The following is a 19,825-nucleotide window of genomic DNA, read 5'->3' on the forward strand; positions in this document are numbered from 1 at the left end:
CATCTTACAACTCCTCTTCTTGGCAGTGCTGTGTGAGCTCGGCTTCTGCACTGTGCTTTACAAAGTCAAGCCATGCCCTCTGGGTTGTATCTCCTGGGCATAAAGATTGAACAAAGTAAACAACAAAGCCAGAAGCTGTGATTATAAAGCATCTGGATTTACCCAGGGTGGGGAGGGCTAGGGGAGGTAAATCTTGCTCAATCACAGTTTGCAAGCAGCAGTTTGTCCCGTAAGATGAATTCACATTTCCTTTCCCCTGTTCCCGAGTAACAGCAGGAGAGAAATGCAAGAGGAAACCAGTGGTAAAAGAAAGGGGCAGCAGGGGCTGTTTTGGTAAGAGCAAAAGCCTGTCTGTCCTCTAGCATCTCAGAGTGTTCAAGTGATGACATCAGTGCATCGCAGGAGATTTCTGCCCTCAGCTGCAACTCAGTTGTAACCACATCGCATGCACACGGGGCAGGAGCTGAACACTCCAGCAACGCCTGCAGGAGGCTCCTGAAGCGCTCAGGTAACTTCTTGTGGAGTGCCAACGCACTGATAGAAACCAGGTGAGCAAATCACATCTGTCCTGGTCCACCAGGAGTCTCACCTCCTCCCATCCCATGGAGAACTGGCTTGGAGGAGCGAAATCCCAGTCTGCTATGTGGGGGGAGATGAACAGTGTGAAATCCCAGCCTTGTTTCAGGGGTATTCTCACCTACAGAGAATTTCTATTAGAGAATAGAAGACTTCTATTAGAAGTCCGGACTCCATTATCTGAAGTGTATGCAAACTGGGTAACATAAAAGTAGACTTAAACATCGATTGTCATCTTAACATTTTAATGAAGCCAGTGTTTTCCAAAGTGCTTTCTAAGTTAATTTTTAACAAGACAATGGAGCGCGTCCACTGGCAGTACAGGATCGAGGTAAGTTTAACGTTAACCAGTGGAACAATGTATATCTGCCGTCCTGCACAGGCAGGACAGGCACGTCATTCACCAAGGCGTACACAAATGAACGCCGGGGGATTTGCACAGCTTCTTCCCGGCTGAGCCTCGTTAGGGACCCGGCGCTGCGGCGGCCCGACCGCCCCTGCAGCAGCGGAGGGAGCTCGGCCCCGCAGCCCTGACCCGCCGCGTCCCTGGCCTCGTTTATTTTACATCGCCCTCCCACGCCCGGTTTCCCGTTGGTAGCAAAACGCCGCGACACGCTGAGCGATCTCGAGTCCCCGCTGCACGGAGGGAGCTCAGGGACAACCGCGGCCCCACGCCCGGCTGCCGGCCGTCATAGCGCTCTCCGCGCTGCAGAGCCCCCACCAGCGGCACGGGGCCGCCGCCGCCGCCTCCCACGCCCCTCCATACTGGCCGCGCCCCCCACGGGGCGGCCTCGCGACGTGGCACCGCCCCCGGCAGCGCCCGGCTCCGTTCGGGGGGAGCCGAGGGCTCGTCCGGCCGTCGGTGCGTCACTGTCCTCGGTGTCCGTGGCAGGTGCGGGGCGAGGCGGCGGCGCTGCAGGTACGGCCGGGATGGGGGCGGGGGCGGCCGCGGGGGGTCCCGATGTTCGCGGTGCTGCCGCCGACCTCGGATCGTCCCCGCTGACCTCGGATCGTCCCCGCTCCTCCGGGGCGCGGCCGGGCTCCGCGGTGGGCGGCGGGGTTTCGTACCGCCGGGAAGGGCCGCGCGGTGCCGGCGGGGCCCAGACGGGGGCGGCGCCGCGCGGTGTCCGTTGTGGTCGCGCTGGATCCGCGCTTCCCCTTCCCGTAGCTCCGCCGGGTAGCGGGAGAGCAGGACCGCCGTGAAACAGGAGATGGGAGCGGGAGGCGCTCGGCTCCCCGCTGCCCCAACCGCCCCCCCCGGCCGCGGCCCCTCGGCGACCGTGACGGGAACGGCGTCGGGAGGGACCGCTCGAGCGGGGCTCGGCCCCACGCGGGGTGGGAAGGCGGGGGCTTCCGACGGCCGGCCGGCCGGGCTCCGTGCGCGGCAGCACCGTGCGGAGCTGCTCGTTTGCTGGGAGCGTCTTCTCAGCCGCGTCGGTTGAGTTCAAAGATGGTCGTAGCGCTGCTGCCGTTCGTCACTGAGCGAACCTCGCTAAGTTGCGGTGATCGGATTTCGGTGCTTTTTGGGGGTGGTCGGGACTCAACAGTGCACATGGCGGTGTTTTGGTTTGTGTTCCGAAGTACGGGAACTTACGCCACACTGACTGTTACGGGCTGCCTCCCCCGTGCTGGATAAAAGCCATCTTTATAAACGTACGGGTTTCTTATTCCCGGAAGGGTATGTGAGCAGTGACCGACAGTGTGCAGGTGCTGCTGTGTGCTCTCGCCGTGGAGGAATGTCCTGGGAGCGACTGACCTCTGTATACAGCCTGCCTGTGGCACCCGGCACCCCTGGACTGAGATGGGGCTGCCCCAGCACTGGGGCGAGTTGCACTGGGGCTTGGCTGCAGCTTGCTGCTCACAGCCCAAGTGTGCTTGCAAACATGAGCTTCAGCATCTCTGCTTCTAACGTTGCCCTGGAGTGATGATAGGGGTCTACCTGGGGGGCTCTGTGTGCAACCAGCAGAGGAGCAGAGGAACTACTTCTTTTCCAGGGTAATTCTGTGCATGTTCAGATGAATGTCGTGTTTTGTAGCAGGGCAGAGCAAGCTTGTGTAACTCCAGGTTTTCAGCACACAGGTTTACCTTCCTCCAGTCACCTGTTGTCTGTGCCCAGGCCATAAGGAGCCGGGATCACTTTTAGCGGCAGTGCTTGAGCAAGCGGAGCTCACGTATCCCCCTCTGATGTCGACATTTTCTACTGAATCCGTTGTGTGCTGTGCCTCTTAACTTCCTGTTTCTCAGTTGAAGAACAGAGTAGCACTCTGTCATTTTCGGGAAGAGGGGAAGATAGGGAGAAGCCTGAGTCATTCAGACAGGCTCATTACTACTGCTCTGGCATCATGCAGTCCGCAGCCAGCACATGGGCTGTTGCCTGCCCCAGCCTTCCAGATGAGGTGCTCTGCTATGGTGGGGTGCCTTTCCCAGCTACTGGCACACTCCTGCTTCACCGCTGCGCTGTCGTGGGGGGATGCCGGGAGCTGTGCTGGGTGCAGGCAGGGTGTGCAGGGAAGGCTCCATCCAGCTTTGCCAAAGATCTGGGTGCTGCAGCCCTTACATCAGTCATTACTATTGCAGTTTCATTTTCCTGCCTGCCAGAAAGATGTATTCTTCCTCAGCATTATAATGCATTGTAAAGGCATCTTTGGTACAACGAGCTGCTGATGGCCCTGGACTCTTAGTCCATCCTATATTGAGCAGAAGCTGTAAGGCGAAGGCTTTCTTGTGGTAGTGTTGGCTTCAGAAGCGCTAGCTTGTCCCCTGTGACTGGCAGCCATTAAAGGAGATTCTTGTATGTCCCCTGTAGGCTAACTAAAGCATCTATTACAGATGCATGTGTGATGTGGAAAAGCAGGAAAAGTGCAAGCAAGAAAGCCTATGCCATCCAGTTTTCCAGCCTGTGATGAAAAGCCTTTTTTTGAGGAAGGAGATCAGAGATGTAAGAAATGTGTGCATGATCCTGCTGCGTGTAAGAAGCCACGTGCTGCTGCTTCAGAAAATGGGGTGTTGTCAGGCAGGCAGGGCAGCATCCTCCGTTAAATCCACCAGCGTGTTGGTGTCGGGGACTGCTGCTTCACCACCGGGCAGCTGTCAGGGCACCGTCTGAGTAACACATGGGATTGTGTTACCTATGTTAGGTGCTTATAATCTTCTTGCCAATCAGGATGTTTGTTGTTCCAACTGAAAAGAGAACAAGAAGTAAAGTTTTTTTGGCTACTTTGCAATCTCGTTTAACTTGACAGTCAGATGTTCTCAGTGATTTTTTGTTTTAGTATTTGTCATGCTTTTAAAAAGTCTTAATGCATCCCTTTCAGTGCAACATATATACTCACATATTTCTGGAGGTGTCTCTGGTGTAGCACATTGCACAAGGCCCTGAACAACTGCATTGCACAAGAAAGCTTTCAGAGCCTGAAACCAGAACATTCACATCTGTATCTGCTGCGCGTTCCTTAAAAAGGCTTTTCTTTTTCACACGTCTTGCCACACCACAGGGCAGAGCTCAGCTGCTGTGTGACCGAGTGCCTTGGCTTGTAATGCTGGTGCTGGAGGATCTGTGCTGTGCTACTTCTCATCGTCACAGCTGCTCGTCTGTGCTGTTACATCACGTGTTCCTAAAACCTTCCATCACATGTCTGAAAATTGTGAAACGTTTTCCTTGGAAGGTTACGGGTCATGTGATACCAGAAGCAGAACACAGGATTTGGTCATCTTTTCCTCTAGCAGCTTCACTGTCAAAGCTGCACAAGCAGCTCTTCAGTCTCATACTGAAACTTCTGCTGTGCAGCCCATGTAGATGTACAGTGGGCAGCGTTTTGGAAGAAGGGAGATTAGCAAGGGAAATGAATAGCATTTCTTCAAAACAATTACTGATATTCATAACAGGAAGGCAGCGAAGCTTGTCAGCATAAATACAAAGTTCTGTGGAAGCCCATGTGCGAATGTGGTTTTGTTAAGAAAGTGTGACAGGTAATGGGACTGGAGAGGTGGGAAGGGTTGAAGCCCTCTGTTTGAAGGGGCATGGGGACAGCCTTGCCTATCCCTGGGCAGACCAGGTACCTTGGTGGGCTCTGAGGGCCCTGTGAAAGGCAGCACCCAGCTGGGGCGCTTTTGAGGGTTCATGCTGTTCATCGAAGCCTGAGGGGGTTTGGCCAGCAGAGGTGCCTGGCCTGGTGGCTTCTGCCCTTCGGAGTGGCCGCAGAGTTGTCATTTAGGGGAGTTCTGGCAGCTGTTTGGAGGACGATGAGGAAATCCAGCTCTTCCTGTTGCCCTATTCCCTGCACTCAGAGATCTCCTGAGGAAACTGATTTGAACAAAACAGCGTTTGAAGCTCTTCTGAGCAGGCAGGAGCCTCGGGAGGGGCCAGGCAAGGAGGAATCATATCATTTATCCCTGATGTACCTGTGATGCAGTCACTGTGTGGAGCTTAGATAGAAGCTGGTAGAAGGGAAACACAGAACCAGTGCCATTTAAAAGCCAGTTGTACTTTTTTTCATTGGGATGCCATTCATATGAAATATCATTTAAATTCTAGGCTCGCTGCCAAGAGCTGCGTTGTTGATGTTCGATGTACTTTCCATTAGGGTTCTGTATTGGCAAACTGCTTCCCAGCGCTGCAGGCATCGGCACGGTGGGTCACGCCAGGGCGCTCCACTGCCCCGCTGGGGCTGTGCCACTCACTGCATCCTCCATCTCGCTCAGCATGAAGCCTGATGGGTCAATACCCACCGTGCAGAGTGTGGTTCCTCCTGAGCACAAACAGCGGACGGAGTGTGGTGCTTGTTCTGCTCTCATGAAAGCCAGCTCTTGTTTCTCAGCTTTATGAAAGCTGGTAGTAACTCTTTTCCTCTACAGTGGAAGGCTTTCTGTCCTCCTTTGGTACGCAGCTCAGATCGCTGTGTCACCTCGTGTATGCAGCTTCTTACCTACTTGGTCTGTTTTCATAGGAGCTGGTATTTGAAGACTCAGACCTCCAGCTGCCCATAAGGATTGGTATTTCTTTGCAGGTGGGTTGGTACCTTTGATGTACCTTGCTGCTCGCATGTATCACATAAATGCAGATTCTGTGCGTACTGGTTTCAGTTTGGTGGTGATGTCAAAACGTGCTCCCCACCAGCAATTAGGTACACGTCCATACTGGTCTTCTTTACAGGGCTAGAATTGTGTTGACTGCAAAAGAAGTACCTGGGAGGGCCAGCCTGCTAAGGGCCCTTCTGGGGGAGCTGCAGGGCTGCTCCAGCCGTTTGCTCACTCAGGGAGATGGAGAAACCAGAGGCTGCTATCAGACAAGCCCTGTGGCAGCTTTGCAGGGATGCTGATCTCATAGGAGGCAGAAAGTTTGAAGCCGGCAGTAAGAACTGGATATTTTCAAAAGCATAACGGTGAAATTTGTTTCTTCAGAGTGTAGTGGTTGCCAAAATGGACAGGTTAAAAAACCATATCTGTAAGTACTCAAAGCATTATGTCTGCACCATTTGCCTGTGTTAGTCACAACTGCAGATGCAGAAAGACTTAAGATTTTAAGAAAGGTGGTTCTTAGGTACAAACCTTCCCTCCCGCCCTGTGTCTGTGTCTGTGTGTGGCTCATAGAATGACTTAGGTTGAAAGGTACCTGAAAGATGACTGAGCTCCAGCCCCTTACTGTGGGCAGGGCTGGCAGACACTGGATCGGGCTACCCGGGGCATTTATGTGTGCATATATACGCTGTACTGGTTACATACTCCTATTTTGGTGTTCAGCTTTATTTGTAGATTTTTTTTCTCCCTTCTCCCCAGCCCTTAATGGAGCCAGAATGTGGCCTCCTGGGGCATGGTGAGCTGCTTGTTTACAAATCCTGCCCTTCTGTTAGGATAGGGGAAGCAGTGTTTGCTCGGCAGCATGGAACAAAAGTTCAAGGAGAGCTTAGGGAAAAGTAATGGTATATTAGCAAGCTTATCTCTTAAAAAGAAGTGGGGAAGGGAGAAAGAACAGGGACTTGTGCATCTGAAGAAAATGGTAAAAGCCATGATGTACTGGCACGGCAGCAGCAGGCAGGGGACGTCCTTAGTGGTGTCCCAGAGGTCTGAGTTTGCTGGATTTAGTGCTAAACTCAAGCTTCACATCAGGCAAGGCTGCAGCACAGCCCTGGCTCTTCCTACTGGGACTTGCCAGTGTGCTGTGAAAAACAGATGGCTTCGCTTGACATGCTGGCCTCTTTCTTTAGAGCTTTGTCTTCAAAGTGCCTATTGGGAAACCTACAACTGTGACTCCTGATGCAAGCTCACAGCAGTTAGTCGTGGTTGCAGCTTCCATGGAATTTAGGGTGAGAGCCCACAGCAATGCTTGATAATACGCTTGAGTAGGAGCTCAGGTATGTCTCTGAAATGTATCTGCTTAATGATTTAAGGCCCTGCCTTGCTAACAGGTACCTAGGTGAGTGAATAGGGCTATTAGCCATGTAAATTTGTGCGTGGGTTCATGAGAATGGAGGAAAAGTACATATTGTCATGTGGTTTGAAATGGGCAAATAGAGAAGAGTAACCAGTAATGGAAGTGGGGATAAGGATAATGTATTCCAGAAAATGTACCTAGGGACAAATTCCCTTGCAGGAACGTCTCTGCCGGAGGTTGGTAGCATGGCCAGATGGGGGTATTGCGCTCTGAGTGTTACCATGGTGTGCTGTTTCCAGGGTGCCAGGCTGTATGTGGGAGTGAGCTGTAGGGCTGCAGTCCCAGCAGGCTTCCCCTGGGCCTCCGCTGCTGCAAACACACAAAGCCACGAAGGCAGCTGCTGTCCTCCTTCATGCAGCTGCAGAGCTGCAGGCCCCTGCTCCGAGCACAGGGTCAGCTCTGTGTTCCCATGTCTGGCTTGGGCATGGGGCACCACGTAGTGCCGTGCCGGTATCTGCCTGCTCCTACTCACACACACTGCTCCAGCCTTGTTCTTCCACTGGAACTTTTGTTTGGCCACTCCTCTGGCTGTTTCTACATTAGATGAACATTAGTGGTCTTTGGCGACCCATTTCTCTATCTGTTGCACCTGAGTAAGCTGTGGGTTGTTGCTGCTTGCCTTTGGCCAGGTCTATGAAGGGAGAACTTCCTTGCCGCGTGCTTGGGGGAGCTACTGAAACCAGGAAGGCTCCTGAGCACAGGGCACTGGGGACACTTATGTTTCTCAAGCAAAGGCAAGTATCAGAAACCTTGTGTAAGAGATGTCTTGCTCAGTCATGCTATTTGGAGGCTAACTGAGGTTGCATCATTGTGGTGGCAGCCTTGTCTTCTGATGGCTGTGACTTGAGTAATGCAGTAGAAAGGTTTGAGGAACTTCAAGTCCCTGAAGTGTTTTTAATGTTGCTTTTTGAAAGAGAGTGAGCCCGTGGTCCCAATTGCTTGTGACTGCTTAATGGATTGGTTGCACAGTGCTGGGAGGAGCAGCAAGTGATGTGCTGGGTTACACAGTCATCAGGAAACTCTACATACAGAGCCTTGCTCCAGAGTGAGTCTGGAGTCCGGGTGCTAGTAAGTTAGCAGACATGTAGTGTTCTGTGAATGAAGCACTGTTCTGCTGGAGATGAGGCTACCTGGTGTGTGTCTTGGATGGGCTGCTTTTCTGTCTGTTTTTCTGTTGTTGTAATGTTGACAGAAACATGAAGTAATCAGTTTTAAACATCTCCTAAAAGCAATTTAGCCATGAGGGGGAGCAGAAGGCATTTTCCTTGCAGTAGCAGATTTTTTGTGTGACTGGAAATGAGCAAGCTGCTCTCCATGCTGCTGTGAACTGGTTGCACTTCAAAGAAACCACTTCAGCTCAAGCTCTGTCCCTGTGATGGGGTTAGAAATCAGTCTGCTGCTTGAGCAGGTACTCTCAGGTCTGTTGTGTCCTACTCTGTTCCTCTGGAGTGCAGTCTGAAATGGGGTATGTATGCTGGGCCGAAAGCAAACCAACTCTCCTGTTTGTTTCCTTTTTCTACAGGACAGATTCTGCATCCCAAATGAACTACGAAAATCCTCCACCTTACCCTGGCCCGGGCCCGACGGCCCCTTACCCACCCTATGCACCACAGCCGGGTGGCCCTCCCGGCCCCTACCCTGGCTATCCACCAGGACCCACAGGGCCATACCCACCAGGCCAGCCAGGCTATCAAGGTTATCCACAGTATGGATGGCAAAACGCACCTCCACCTCCAGGACCAGTGTATGCAGATGGGCCTAAAAACACAGGTATGTCTAGTAGCAGTGGTGCTGGGTGATTCTGACCCCTTCCGTCTTACAGATGCATGACCTTGAAGTAGTGTGGTTACCCACTTCTGGCTGGTGGAGGTGGAGACCTGTTTGAGGGAAGTGTTCTGGTTATAGCTTGTTTTGCTGTCACCTTTTGCTGCTTAGCCTCTGATAGCTCCTTTGCTCTTTGAAGATACTGCAGAAGGTCCTTTATGCTGATCTGTCCGGGGAATTGTTGCACTGATGTTGTTGTACCACATTTTGCTGGCTCTAGGTTTCCCACAACTCTTCTGCCTGTCTTCAGGTCGATAAAAGTTTGCTGCTATGTGAGGCTGTCCTTGGCTGTTACTTATTGAGGTCATTGTCCATATATTGCCCTGTGCCTCTGGGGCTATGTGTAGCACTACTTGAAGCCTTCTCAGGATTGGAGTCGTTATGCTTCTGCTGTGTGCTTGAGATAACTGCCTCCTCTGCCCCTCTGCTTTACCACTATGTGATACTCTGACTGAACAGGGCATTGCAACAAAGGAATGTTCAGGTCCCTTGTGGATGCTCCACACCTTATGGCATCGCCTTCAGTAATAAAAGCTGGGGGGGAGGAAGGAGACGGCTGTTTTGGAGTGCTGGCTCTTTCTTCCTAAGAAGCGGTTGCACACCAGGAGTCCTGCTTCACTGGCAGTGGTGAACGTCTGCCTGCTGTGGGAAGCAGCAACTCAGTTCTTTGTCCTCTCCTTGTGCACGCAGCTATTGCTTTACCCAGCAAACTGTCCATATCTACACATGTAGTTATCACCTGCACCTTTGCACTTCTCTCCCCAACCTGGGGACAGCGAGCAAGCAGCTGTGTGCTCCTGAGCTGCTGCTGACTAATACACAGCAGTTCTGCTTGAGCAGGGTGTCCCATGGCAAGGCACAAAGACGTTGTAATTAAAAGGCTTTAATGACAGCAACTGCAAAAGTATAAGGCTGCTACCCTCCATTAAATTCTTACTGCTGCATCATGACTGACATTAAACAAAAACAGGACTAGGTGTGTTTGGCATCCAGAGTTTTCCACACAATGCTTAGCACCTCTATGCGTGCTGCCTGTGTCTCCTGTAATGCGTTAAGCTCCCATATTACAAGGAAGGAGCACATCATCTTGTACTCAAGGGGTGATATCCAGATGTCAGAAAGGCAGACTTCACAGTAACAGAACCGCTATGGTCACTATGAGGATTTTGCTGAATTACCAAAGAAAAACAAAAGCAAATTGTAGAAGAGATGTCAAGAGTGAGGATGAAGCTTCCAGACAAGATAGTACAAAAAAGAGCTGTGGTTGGAGGGGGAGGGTTATTTTATGCCTCACGTATAGGTAAGCATGTGCACAGAGCTGGGTTAGAGAACTTTCTAAGCTGAGGAGCTCACAGTTCAGATTGCACCTCAGTGGCAGAATTTCACAGTAGATTTGAGAAGGTTGGAGGAGCTCCTGGGTTTGCTGCTCCTGAAGCAGTGAAGATGCCTGGAGAAGTGATTCTGAAAGTCTTTAAGGTTGAACACGTGAGAGAGAGAAGCTTCGCTGGGGCCCTCTGCCTGTTCTTAACCACTTCTAAAAATAAATGCAAACCACACAAAATAAATTCATGCCAATGGGGATTTCTTTGATGAAAATAACCCTGTACTTCTAAGTAGGAGCCAAGTATTTCTAGCACATGGGTTGCAAGTGCACTCTTCAGCATAGTTTTGTTTCCCTAAAACATGCAAGAGCCCCACATGCTGGAGCAGTGTACTTTGATTTCTGGACCAAAGCAGTCATTCTGTGTAGCACAGTATTGACACTGATGTCTTTTTTTGCTTGATCTTTGCTTCTTGCTGGCACTGCTTTCATCAAGGTGTGTTTTTATTGCATGTGCCCCGGTTGTAATTCTCAGCACTTTGTGGTTCTGTGTGTTCCACAGAACAGGCAAAAAAGTAAATAAGATGAAGGGTAATTCCTCGGTGGAATACATTGTTTGCTTACGTAAAAGAACATTTATGAATGTGTAAAATGAAGTCAAGGCTATAACTCCATTTTTTTTCTGCCGAAGCTTCTCTTCCTCGATTCTTCCCCTGAGCTCCTGTTATTCTCCTTCCCACCCAGCCGATCAAACAGAAACAGACCTGTGTCCTGTGACAGCTCCACAGAAATCTTCTGAGAGAGCTCTTGGTGGGGCTTCCCTTAACGGCCGCCTCCAGCAGCGTCTAATGTAGAATTGATGGCCCTTAAAAAAGCTGAATTTTAAAGATGTTACACCGATGCTGTAAATCTGAGCAACTGAACCTCTCACAGCAAAAACTGTCACTGTGACTGAATCAGGGGGTTGCTGACTGACCTGGCGTGGTGTGATGTGGCTGCTCAGCTCCAGCAGTGTTCCCAGGCAAGTCTCAGGGCTGCTGTGTGCTTGCTTTGCCACCTTGAGTGCACATTCTGCTCCCCCACCTGAGTTTCCTTAATGTTACGGTTTAAGCTACTCCAAGTCATACACTAGGATTTATGTATTTACATTCTCCTGCTTAATTTTCGTGCTTAAAGGTATTGTACCATGTGCACAAACTGCAGGGTGGGCTCTTCTGCTGTGCTGATATGGAGAAGCAGTCATTTATCCAGCTTTGGTGGATCCGTGGGTAGAAATAAGAACTGCTGAAGCACTTTGGATCTGGATGTTTTCCTTCTGGTATTTATATGTAGGTCCTCACATACACACACTATCAGAATCAGATGGTAAGGCAGGATTTCTATGGTGGCAGTCTCCAATGGAACAACACCTGCGTCTCACAAGGGCTCATGGCTGGCTTGGCTTTGGGGGTGGGAGCTATACAATTTGATTTCTACCTGTGGAGGTGCATTACTTTTGGAGCAGCCCTCCTATTCCATTTCCCCCCCAGTATTTTAGTTACAGCATTAATTTAGTGTCAGCTGGTGCAGAGGAGCAGGTGATGACCAGCAGGTGCTTCCTTCTCACTCTCAGTTAGAGGTGTGGTGTAGTCCTGTTATTGATTATGTGCTTTAAAAAGAAGTGTAATGGTGCAAAGTACGAATGTCATCCTTTGTTTGTAGCTGTGAAGGTGCTGTTTGACGTTAGCAGTTTGCCCAGCTCTCATCTCTTTGTTTTCCCTGTTGGAGGATGTTTTTCATGCAGAAGGGTGATGACACACTGGAACTGGTTGCCCAAGGAGGCTGTGGATGCCCCATCCCTGGAGGCATCAAGGCCAGACTGGATGTGGCTCTGGGCAGCCTGATTTGGTGGTTGGTGACCCTGCACACAGCAGGGGGAGCTGAAACGAGATGATCATTTTGCGGTCCTTTTCAACTCAGACCATTCTGTGATGATGATGATCCATAACATCGTGCTTGGTGTGGGATCCAGGTTCTGGCAGCAGCCCACCTTCCTGGTGGCCAACAGAGCTCAGTGCTGCATTTCATCAATTGCACACACAGGGAAATCAGATTTCTGCAGGCTGATGAGCAGCAGAGGTGCTTGGGGCGGTAAGAGCAGCAGACACAGCGATGCTGCCTGCGTCTTAATGTTTGGCTATCTGAAAGAGCAAACAGGCCAAAGTGTGCGTTCTTCCTCTTTGCAGGTCTCAGTGCTGAGGGGAGGGAGCTGCAGGCTCTCCAGCTCGCCCTCCAGATGCCTTTCGGTTCTGCCATCCCCAGAATAAGTTTCCTTAGAAGGCAACGTGAGCAGCTCTGCAGGCTTTCTCTCTGCATGTCCATCCTTTCCAAACAGGCTGCTGTGGTTCTCGGTTTAACTGTTGCCTTCCAGCCCTGTCTCCAGACAGCCGGTATCCTCGCAAAAAATGGACGGCTGTGACCTGTTGGCAGCTGTTCTGGTCACTGCTTCTTACTGCAGTGTGCTTTGGAAGTCACTGTCCTCTCTCCCCCAGCCCTGCTGTACAGTGCCTCTTCCTAGTTCCAGTAATGCCCCTGGCACGAGCTGCTTGTTGGCAAGAGGGCTCCTGTTCTCCAGGAGTGCAGCCCCTTCTTCTGTGCTTGGTGCCAGCATGGGATTTACTGCAAGATGTGCAGCAGTCTGGGGAGCTCTGGTTGATTCTTCCTTCCTATGGGGCACACATCCCAAGGGGTGGCTCAGGATCATGGGATTTCTGGTTGCTGCCCCTTCTGTGTCCCTTGGCTGCTGCTAATGCCCTTGTGCTAACTTCCTCTGTTCTGTCTCCGTATGGAATGGAAGGACTTTGGGAAGACTTCAGTACCCATGTGCCGAAGGCTTATGCAGATGCACAGACAGTAACAGTGTGCTGCAGGCAGTGATTAACCATCAGAAATCACTGTTAAAATAGTGTTGCTTTTCACTGGCTGTCTGAACAAGCAAAAATAAAGCTCTTGGTGCAGAAGCAGCTTGTAACAAATCTGCTTTAATCACAAATGCAAAAAATCTTATTGGTCCATTTTCTTCTGAGTGCTCCCTCCCAGAGGATAAAGCAGTGGCATTAATGAACGCTTCTGCTCCAAGCAGCTGTTGCTGTGACAAGCAGTGCTGGAGATTTGCAGTCTGCAGCAGCAGCGGTCAGTAACCGCTCATCACCACTTCCTCTTGGAGCACTCCCAGCGTCGCCTGATGCGTGCAGCAGCGCAGTGCTGAGCAGGTCTGTGTCAGGGCTGGAGCTGGAGCTGAAGAAGCAGCACCTCACTTCTCCCTGGCAGCTGTGCTCATGGTTGCCTGATGAAGTGGGGTTTGCTGAGTGCCCAGGTGCTGTGCCTGAAATACCTCAACAAGGACCGGGACCTCAGGGGTGTCTGGAGGGGCTCATGGTCCTCCCAGCTGTCCAAGGGGCTCCCCATGCTGTTTTGTTGGCACCTTAGCAGAGCAGCGATGTCTGTGGCAGCACAGTCTGGGTGTGTTAGCAGAGCCCGTGTCACCGTGCCTCAGTCCATGTAGGTCCCCTGAAGTGCTGGGATAAGGAGCACCGAAGCTTAAGGTCATGGCTTTGGTTTATACCGAACTGGGTGAAAAGCACTACCTGGCGCCTTTCCCTCCTGGAGCTAATGATTAACGTATCAATGAGGTATGAGCAGAAAGAAAATGTGTGTGCTTAAGATAAAGGAGACTGTGCATGAAATAACAAGGTATTGTAGTATTTGTTCTAAAAACAAAGTGGGAGGTATTTGTATTGGGCTGTGCAGACTGGTACTGCATGATTACAGGGAGCGCTGCTGCTTCGAGGCCAGCGTGATTCATCATGATCTGCAGTCACTGAGGTTGATTAGAAGATGGGAGGGTCTGCTCCGTTCTTACCCTGTCCCATCCCATCCTACAGAGAGCAGTAGAAGTGGAAAAATTGAGCCTTTAAAAATCAGACAATCCCCCAAAAACAACAACAGAAAAAACACAACTTGAGTGCCTCTAAAAACAGTCGCTTCTGCCTGTGCTTTCAGTTGGACCTCCTGTCCCAGAGCACCCGTGGGCTTCTGCTTATAGTGGGAAGGACTTTGGTGTGGGAGATCCTCAGGTGTTTGACCTCGGACAGTAATTGGGCATGAAGGGCTCATGACCTCCCCATAAGGTGTGCCGTAACCATCTGGCTGCAGCTGGGAGGCATTCTGCTGTCTGACACAAAGCATATAGAAACGGCTGGTCCCTAGCTGACGTTTTAGGGGCTGGGTTTTTGTCAGCAGTTCTTGTGGCAGCAGACCTGTTAACAGCCCTGCTAATAGAAGGCTGCTGAGCTGTCAGAGTGCTGGGAAGTTTGTTTCAGTAATGCGGTGGTTTGGGTGTGGGTTTGTTATGCTGCCCTGTGAGTGCCCTGTTTATAGGGGATCCTATACAGACAGTTCCTGGAGGAGCGAGTGAGGTGCTTTGAGGTGCTCCTGCCTTCTCTGGGTCCTTCTTTCACTGTGTTTTAGTGCTTTGAAGCTGATGTTCAGTTGCTCAGTGCCCAAAATCAGGGAACTGACATTCCTGGCTCAGTGAGAGACTTTGCTGGGAATGGTTAATCTGCTCCCCTGTTGAACTGGTTTTTGTTCCATGCACATTGATAGCTGCAAGTGAATAACCAGCCAGCCTTCACCTTACAAGTGAGCCCTGCTCCCAGCTGGCTGCTGAGAAAAGCTCCTTAACGTCAGTGCATGTGGCACGGTTGAAGTCTCTCCAGCAGCCTGCCCGCTGCCAGCTGTATGCCCACCGCTCTGGAAGCTGCCAGCACTGACTTGCAGGGATGGGAGCACAGGGCTGTGCTGACCTACTTGTGCTGAGCAGCAGCATCCATCTATGATCCAGCACAAGCCACCTGTGTGGCCGTACGGCAGGAGTGTGGAGCTGCCATTGCGTGGGCTCAGGTCTGCAAAAGCCATTTTGTTTAATTTTCAGCAAGCATTTCGTAGCAGTGCTTTGTACGTGCTTTGAACACGTTTTGTCACTGTCCTCAGTGCTTGGCTGTACTTTAAAATTTCTGACGGATTAAACATAAATACTTGAGGCAAACTCTCTTCGTATGCCTGCAGTCCCAGGCAGCTTGCTGGATATAAATGCCCCAGGCAGCCGTTTCTGCTCTGCCTTGAGATGGGGGTGGTTATGCAGAACTATCCTCCAATGAAACTGCATATAGCGGATACTTTGTGAGTTATAAACAAACCAATAAACCTTTTATTGGTTTGAGTAGTGCAACAGAGTTGTTGTAAAATGATACACTAACAGTGACAGCTCTTCCGCATCCTCGTGCTGAAGTGACCAAAGATGGGGCGGCTGTGCAGGCAGCCCAGCGTGCTGGGCCATGAGAGCAGCCGCAGCAGACGTCCTGCCTGGCGTGGCAGTGCAGGGCCGTGGCCTCCTGCCCGCAGGTGCTGTGCAGGGTGGCTGGTGAGCAGGACGTGCCCTTGCTCAGGGTGAAGCACTGGCCCCGTGATGTGTGGGGAGGAGGCACAGCCGTGTGCTGCCAGCCTGAGAGCACCATCCGTCCCAGCGACTCCAGCACCCAGCTGAAGGATGCGAGGCAATGCCTTCAAAGCAGTGTAAGCTTACACTGATAAGATTTGAGAGTGTAATGTGCTACTGAGCTTTTTCTGGGGCACAAGAGGTTGTGCTGTGCCTGCTGTGCTTTCCGGAGGATGGTCAGCCTGCTGCCTTCAAGCTGCCAGAACCCCAGGGCTGCCAGCACATCCTCCTGCCCTGCATGCAGTGCAGATCTGGATGTGGCCTTCAGCTCTGGGTACATCACCCAACCTGCTCTGAAGCAGGAGAGCTTGAGCTGCACCGTGCAGCACTGGGAGCTGCTTCAGGAGCTTCCCGAGCAGCTGTGGGAGACGTGGCTGCCAGCTCTGAGGGGCGGCAGGAGCTGGGGACTGTCCTTTTCTGCGGGGGTTTTCTGTTCTGGCAAGGAGCTCTCGCGCTTCCTGTGTGCCCTTCAGCAGACTGTGTGATGCTCAAAAACTACGTCATCTTTTTGTACTGGGTTTTATAAATGTTTTGTCATTGCTCACTGTAAAAGAACTCCTCTCAGAGGAAACAAAGGCACCAGAAAGTTCAGACCTTGTGGATCTGCCAAGGGAAAAAAAAAGAAAAGCTTTGGAGGCTTTTCCCTGCCTGAAACTCAGCTCCTCCCTTCAGTCCTTCTGAGCTGAACTTGTTCAGCTGCTTTCTTTACTGAATGGCTTGATCCTGCGGCACAAAGGCACTGTGTGTTTGCTGCCCCATCACAGCTCTTAGGCCATGCCTCCAGGTGGGATGTGCATGTGGTCCACCCTTTCAAAGGAGTGGAAGAGGATTCCTGGAGAAGGCCCGGGGTGCTGAGCTCAGGCATCATTGCCCTGTGCTGCTCTGTGCTGCCGTGGAGCGGGCTGCCTACCCCTGGACAGCACAGCCCCAGCCCCACGTGCAGCCTTCCCTCACTGCCCCCACAGCTGCACACTGCCTGGGCACCTCACCCTGAGGGATGGAATGTTGCATGCGTGAGCTCTGCAGGGGCGGGTGGGCAGGATGACAGGCAGGTGCTGCTCCTCTGCTGTGTATGAAAGTAACACAGTGGCAAGGAATCTACCTGCATTTTTTTCCAAGTCCTCTTACTCCCCTCCCGGTGCTTTTGCCTCCTTGTATGTGTGGAGGTGGCAAAGTTCTGTGATGGATTCACTGCAGGGCACAGCTGAGCACATCTGTGAGGCTGGTGGCACCTCTGGGAAAATGCATTTAAGGCAGCTCCTGCTGCTCTCAGTGCTGTTTGCTGGGAGTGCTGACAGCCATCTGCTCCATCCCCCATCCATAACAACCCACATGGAAATGAGCGGGACCAGAGCACAGAGTGCTTCAAGTGCATGCAGGATGGGGAATGGGCAGGCCAAGTTCAGAGTGCAGTTGCAGGGCTGTAATTTTGTTGGCAGTGGTTTAACACTGATAGGCAGCTAAGTACCACCATACTGCTCCTCCTCCTCCTCCTCCTCCTCCTCCTCCTCCTCTGAAAGTGGAAAATATAATGGAAAAAAGGCTCCTAGGTTGAGATAAGGACAGGGAGTTCACTCACCAGTTATTGTCATAGGAAAAGCAGACTCAGCTTAAGGGAGATTAATGTAATTATTGCCTATTGATAACAAACTAGGCAGTGTGAACTAAAAGCGAACTAAAAGCAAATTAAAGCACATTATTCCCATCCACAGTCTCCTGCCTCCTCCTCAGCGGTCCAGGACAACCAGGAGTGGGGGTTGTGGGCAGCCCAGAACACCCAAGTCTGTACCAGTTCTTCTGCTCCTGCTGCACGTGGACACCTGCTCTGCACAGTGCCTGTGGGCTGCGGGGGGACAGCCTGCTCTGCCATGGCCTACCTGTGGCTGCAGGGAACCTCTGCCTGCAGCACCTCCTGCCCTCCTCCTACACTGACCTGGCTGTCTGTAGGGCTGTATCCCTCACATTTCCCATTCCTCCCCCTCAGGTGACACTTCTCAGCAGTAATTTTCCCTTCCTTAAGTCTGCCTTCGTGCCTCAGCTCTGGCAGCATCAGGTCCCTTTGGGAGCAGCAGGAGCTCTGCTCACAGAGGGCATGCTGCAGCCCCCCCCACCAAACAGTGCTGCACGGGTGCAGTGCGTGGGCTCAGGGGAACGTGGTGGGGTAGCTGCCATGGCTGTGGCTGGAGGGTTGCCCTGGAAGGACAGGGACTCCTTAGGAAGGAAAGGCTGCAAAGTTTCCCTTTATGTGAGAGAACAGTTTAAATGTATTGACCTCAGCCTGGGCATGGATGAACAGCCAGACAGTTTATGGGCTAGGATTAAAGGGAAAATAGACAGGTGACATTATAGTGGATGTCTGCTACCAGACACCTCTCCGCATAAAACAAGCAGATGAGGCCCTCTATTGACAGATAGGAGCAGCCTCATGTTCACAGGCTCTGGTCCTCGTGGGGACTTCAACCACTCCGGTATCTGCTGGAGGAACAACGCAGCAGGAAGTAAGCAATCCAGTTCCTGAAGTGCCCTGATGATAAGATCCTTCTCCAGATGACAGAGGAGCCGATGGGGAGAGGTGCTGTGCTGGATGGCAGTTGCCAGCAGGGCGGGTTTTGTTAGGAACATAAAGGTCAAATGCAGCCTTGGTTGCAGTGACTGTGAGGTGGTGAAAGGCCTGGGGGTGTGGCAGGACCCCGAGAATAGGAGACGTGCCTGTTCTGCATCCTGAGCTGCATTAGACCCAGCATTGCCAGCAGGGGAGGGAGGTGGGCTTGTCCCTCTGCTCAGCTCTTGTGAGGCCACAGCTGGAGAGCTGTTCTGGGCTCCCCAGGTTAACAGAGAGAAACATGGAGCTACTGGAGAGAGGCCAACAAAGGGCCATGAGGGTGATGAAGGGGCTGGAGCACTTCCCCTGCAAGGAAAGGCTTAGAGATGGGACAGTTGTTCCTGGAAAATAGGAGGCTCAGAATGATCTCATCAATGTCTATAAACACCTGAAGGGAGGTGCAGAGAGGACAGAGCCAGGACAAGAGGCAGTGGGCACAAACAGGAGGTTCCTTCTGTACTGTGCAGGCAACCAGCGCTGGCATAGGTTGGCCAGAGGCTGCAGTGTTCTCCTAGGAGCTGCCTATTTGTGGTCCTGAGCCACCCTGACCAGGGTGTCCCTGCCTGAGCTGCGGATGGAGCAGATGGAGATGGAGGTCCCTGCTGGCCACAGCCACCTGTGACTCTGTAGGGCAGGGAAGCACCCCCAGCTCCTCATTTTCACAAGCAGTTACACAGCTTGCATCTCCTGGCAGGGGCAAGGCAAGGTGCAGGGAGGCTGAAGAGTGAAGAGAAGGGGGAATTGCTGTGTGCTGACAGCATCTGCCCCTCACCGTCGGTGTCTGTGGGCAGGGAAGAGGAGGCAGAGGGGTCAGTGGTGCTGAGCCGGGAAGAGGGAGGAAAGGTGTTGTGTTAATGTTTGTCTTTCTCACTACACAAATTTATTTTAAGTGAGGTTCAATTAATTTTTCTCATCCCCATTCCTGAGCTGGAAGCTCCTCCCAAGGCTTGACTCCCTTCCACAGAACTCCCCAGCGATGTGGGTCCCCTCTGGGCGCCGGGGCCAAATGGGCACTGACTGATGGCTCTTCTGTCCCTGCAGTGTACGTGGTGGAGGAGAGGCGGAGGGATGACTCGGGCGAGAGCGCCTGCCTGACGGCGTGCTGGACTGCGCTCTGCTGCTGCTGCCTCTGGGACATGCTGACCTGAGCCGCTGGAGCTGCCGTACCTCTCACGAGTGCTATGCAGTCTCCCCACTCCTTTCCTGACTCCTTTCTGTTACTGTAATCAACACTCTGCTTTGCACAGCCAAGAGTTCCTGTCTGTCAGTCCTAGCGCCTTGTTGGGGTGGGGGGGTGCACTCCTTTATTTTAGTAAAGGAAAATCCCTTTTTAACATTTCTAAAACTTTTGTTGTAACCTTGAAGAATGTGCTCATGGTGTATTTCAGCCAAAGGCATTCTGATGAAATGTGTATTTATCAGTTGAAATTTTCCTAGCCCTAGAAATGAGGATATATGCAATAATTAAAGCCAACAGTTGATTTTATTTGCTAGGTCCCAATTGTTTCAATAAATCTGTCCCATAGAGGGTGTGCT

General features: G+C 51.8%; 1 protein-coding gene across 2 annotated transcripts; it reads left to right on the top strand.

Annotated features, from left to right (window-relative positions):
- The first annotated feature begins 891 nt into the window (after positions 1 to 891).
- On the top strand, positions 892 to 19,819 carry CYSTM1 (cysteine rich transmembrane module containing 1). 2 transcript variants are annotated; one of them, XM_072348016.1, is made up of 4 exons: positions 892 to 1,495; positions 5,523 to 5,582; positions 8,529 to 8,776; positions 19,331 to 19,819. In XM_072348016.1, the coding sequence occupies exons 3-4, from the start codon at positions 8,548 to 8,550 to the stop codon at positions 19,435 to 19,437; spliced, it is 336 nt and encodes a 111-aa protein (XP_072204117.1). In that variant the 5' UTR covers positions 892 to 1,495; positions 5,523 to 5,582; positions 8,529 to 8,547; the 3' UTR covers positions 19,438 to 19,819. The 2 variants fall into 2 exon arrangements, with proteins under 2 accessions (XP_072204117.1, XP_072204116.1); XM_072348015.1 differs by lacking the exon at positions 5,523 to 5,582 and having other exon boundaries at positions 901 to 1,495.
- The last annotated feature ends 6 nt before the right edge of the window (positions 19,820 to 19,825 follow it).

This window comes from Excalfactoria chinensis, chromosome 13 (genome assembly GCF_039878825.1).
Source record: "Excalfactoria chinensis isolate bCotChi1 chromosome 13, bCotChi1.hap2, whole genome shotgun sequence".
Classification (NCBI taxonomy): domain Eukaryota; kingdom Metazoa; phylum Chordata; class Aves; order Galliformes; family Phasianidae; genus Excalfactoria; species Excalfactoria chinensis.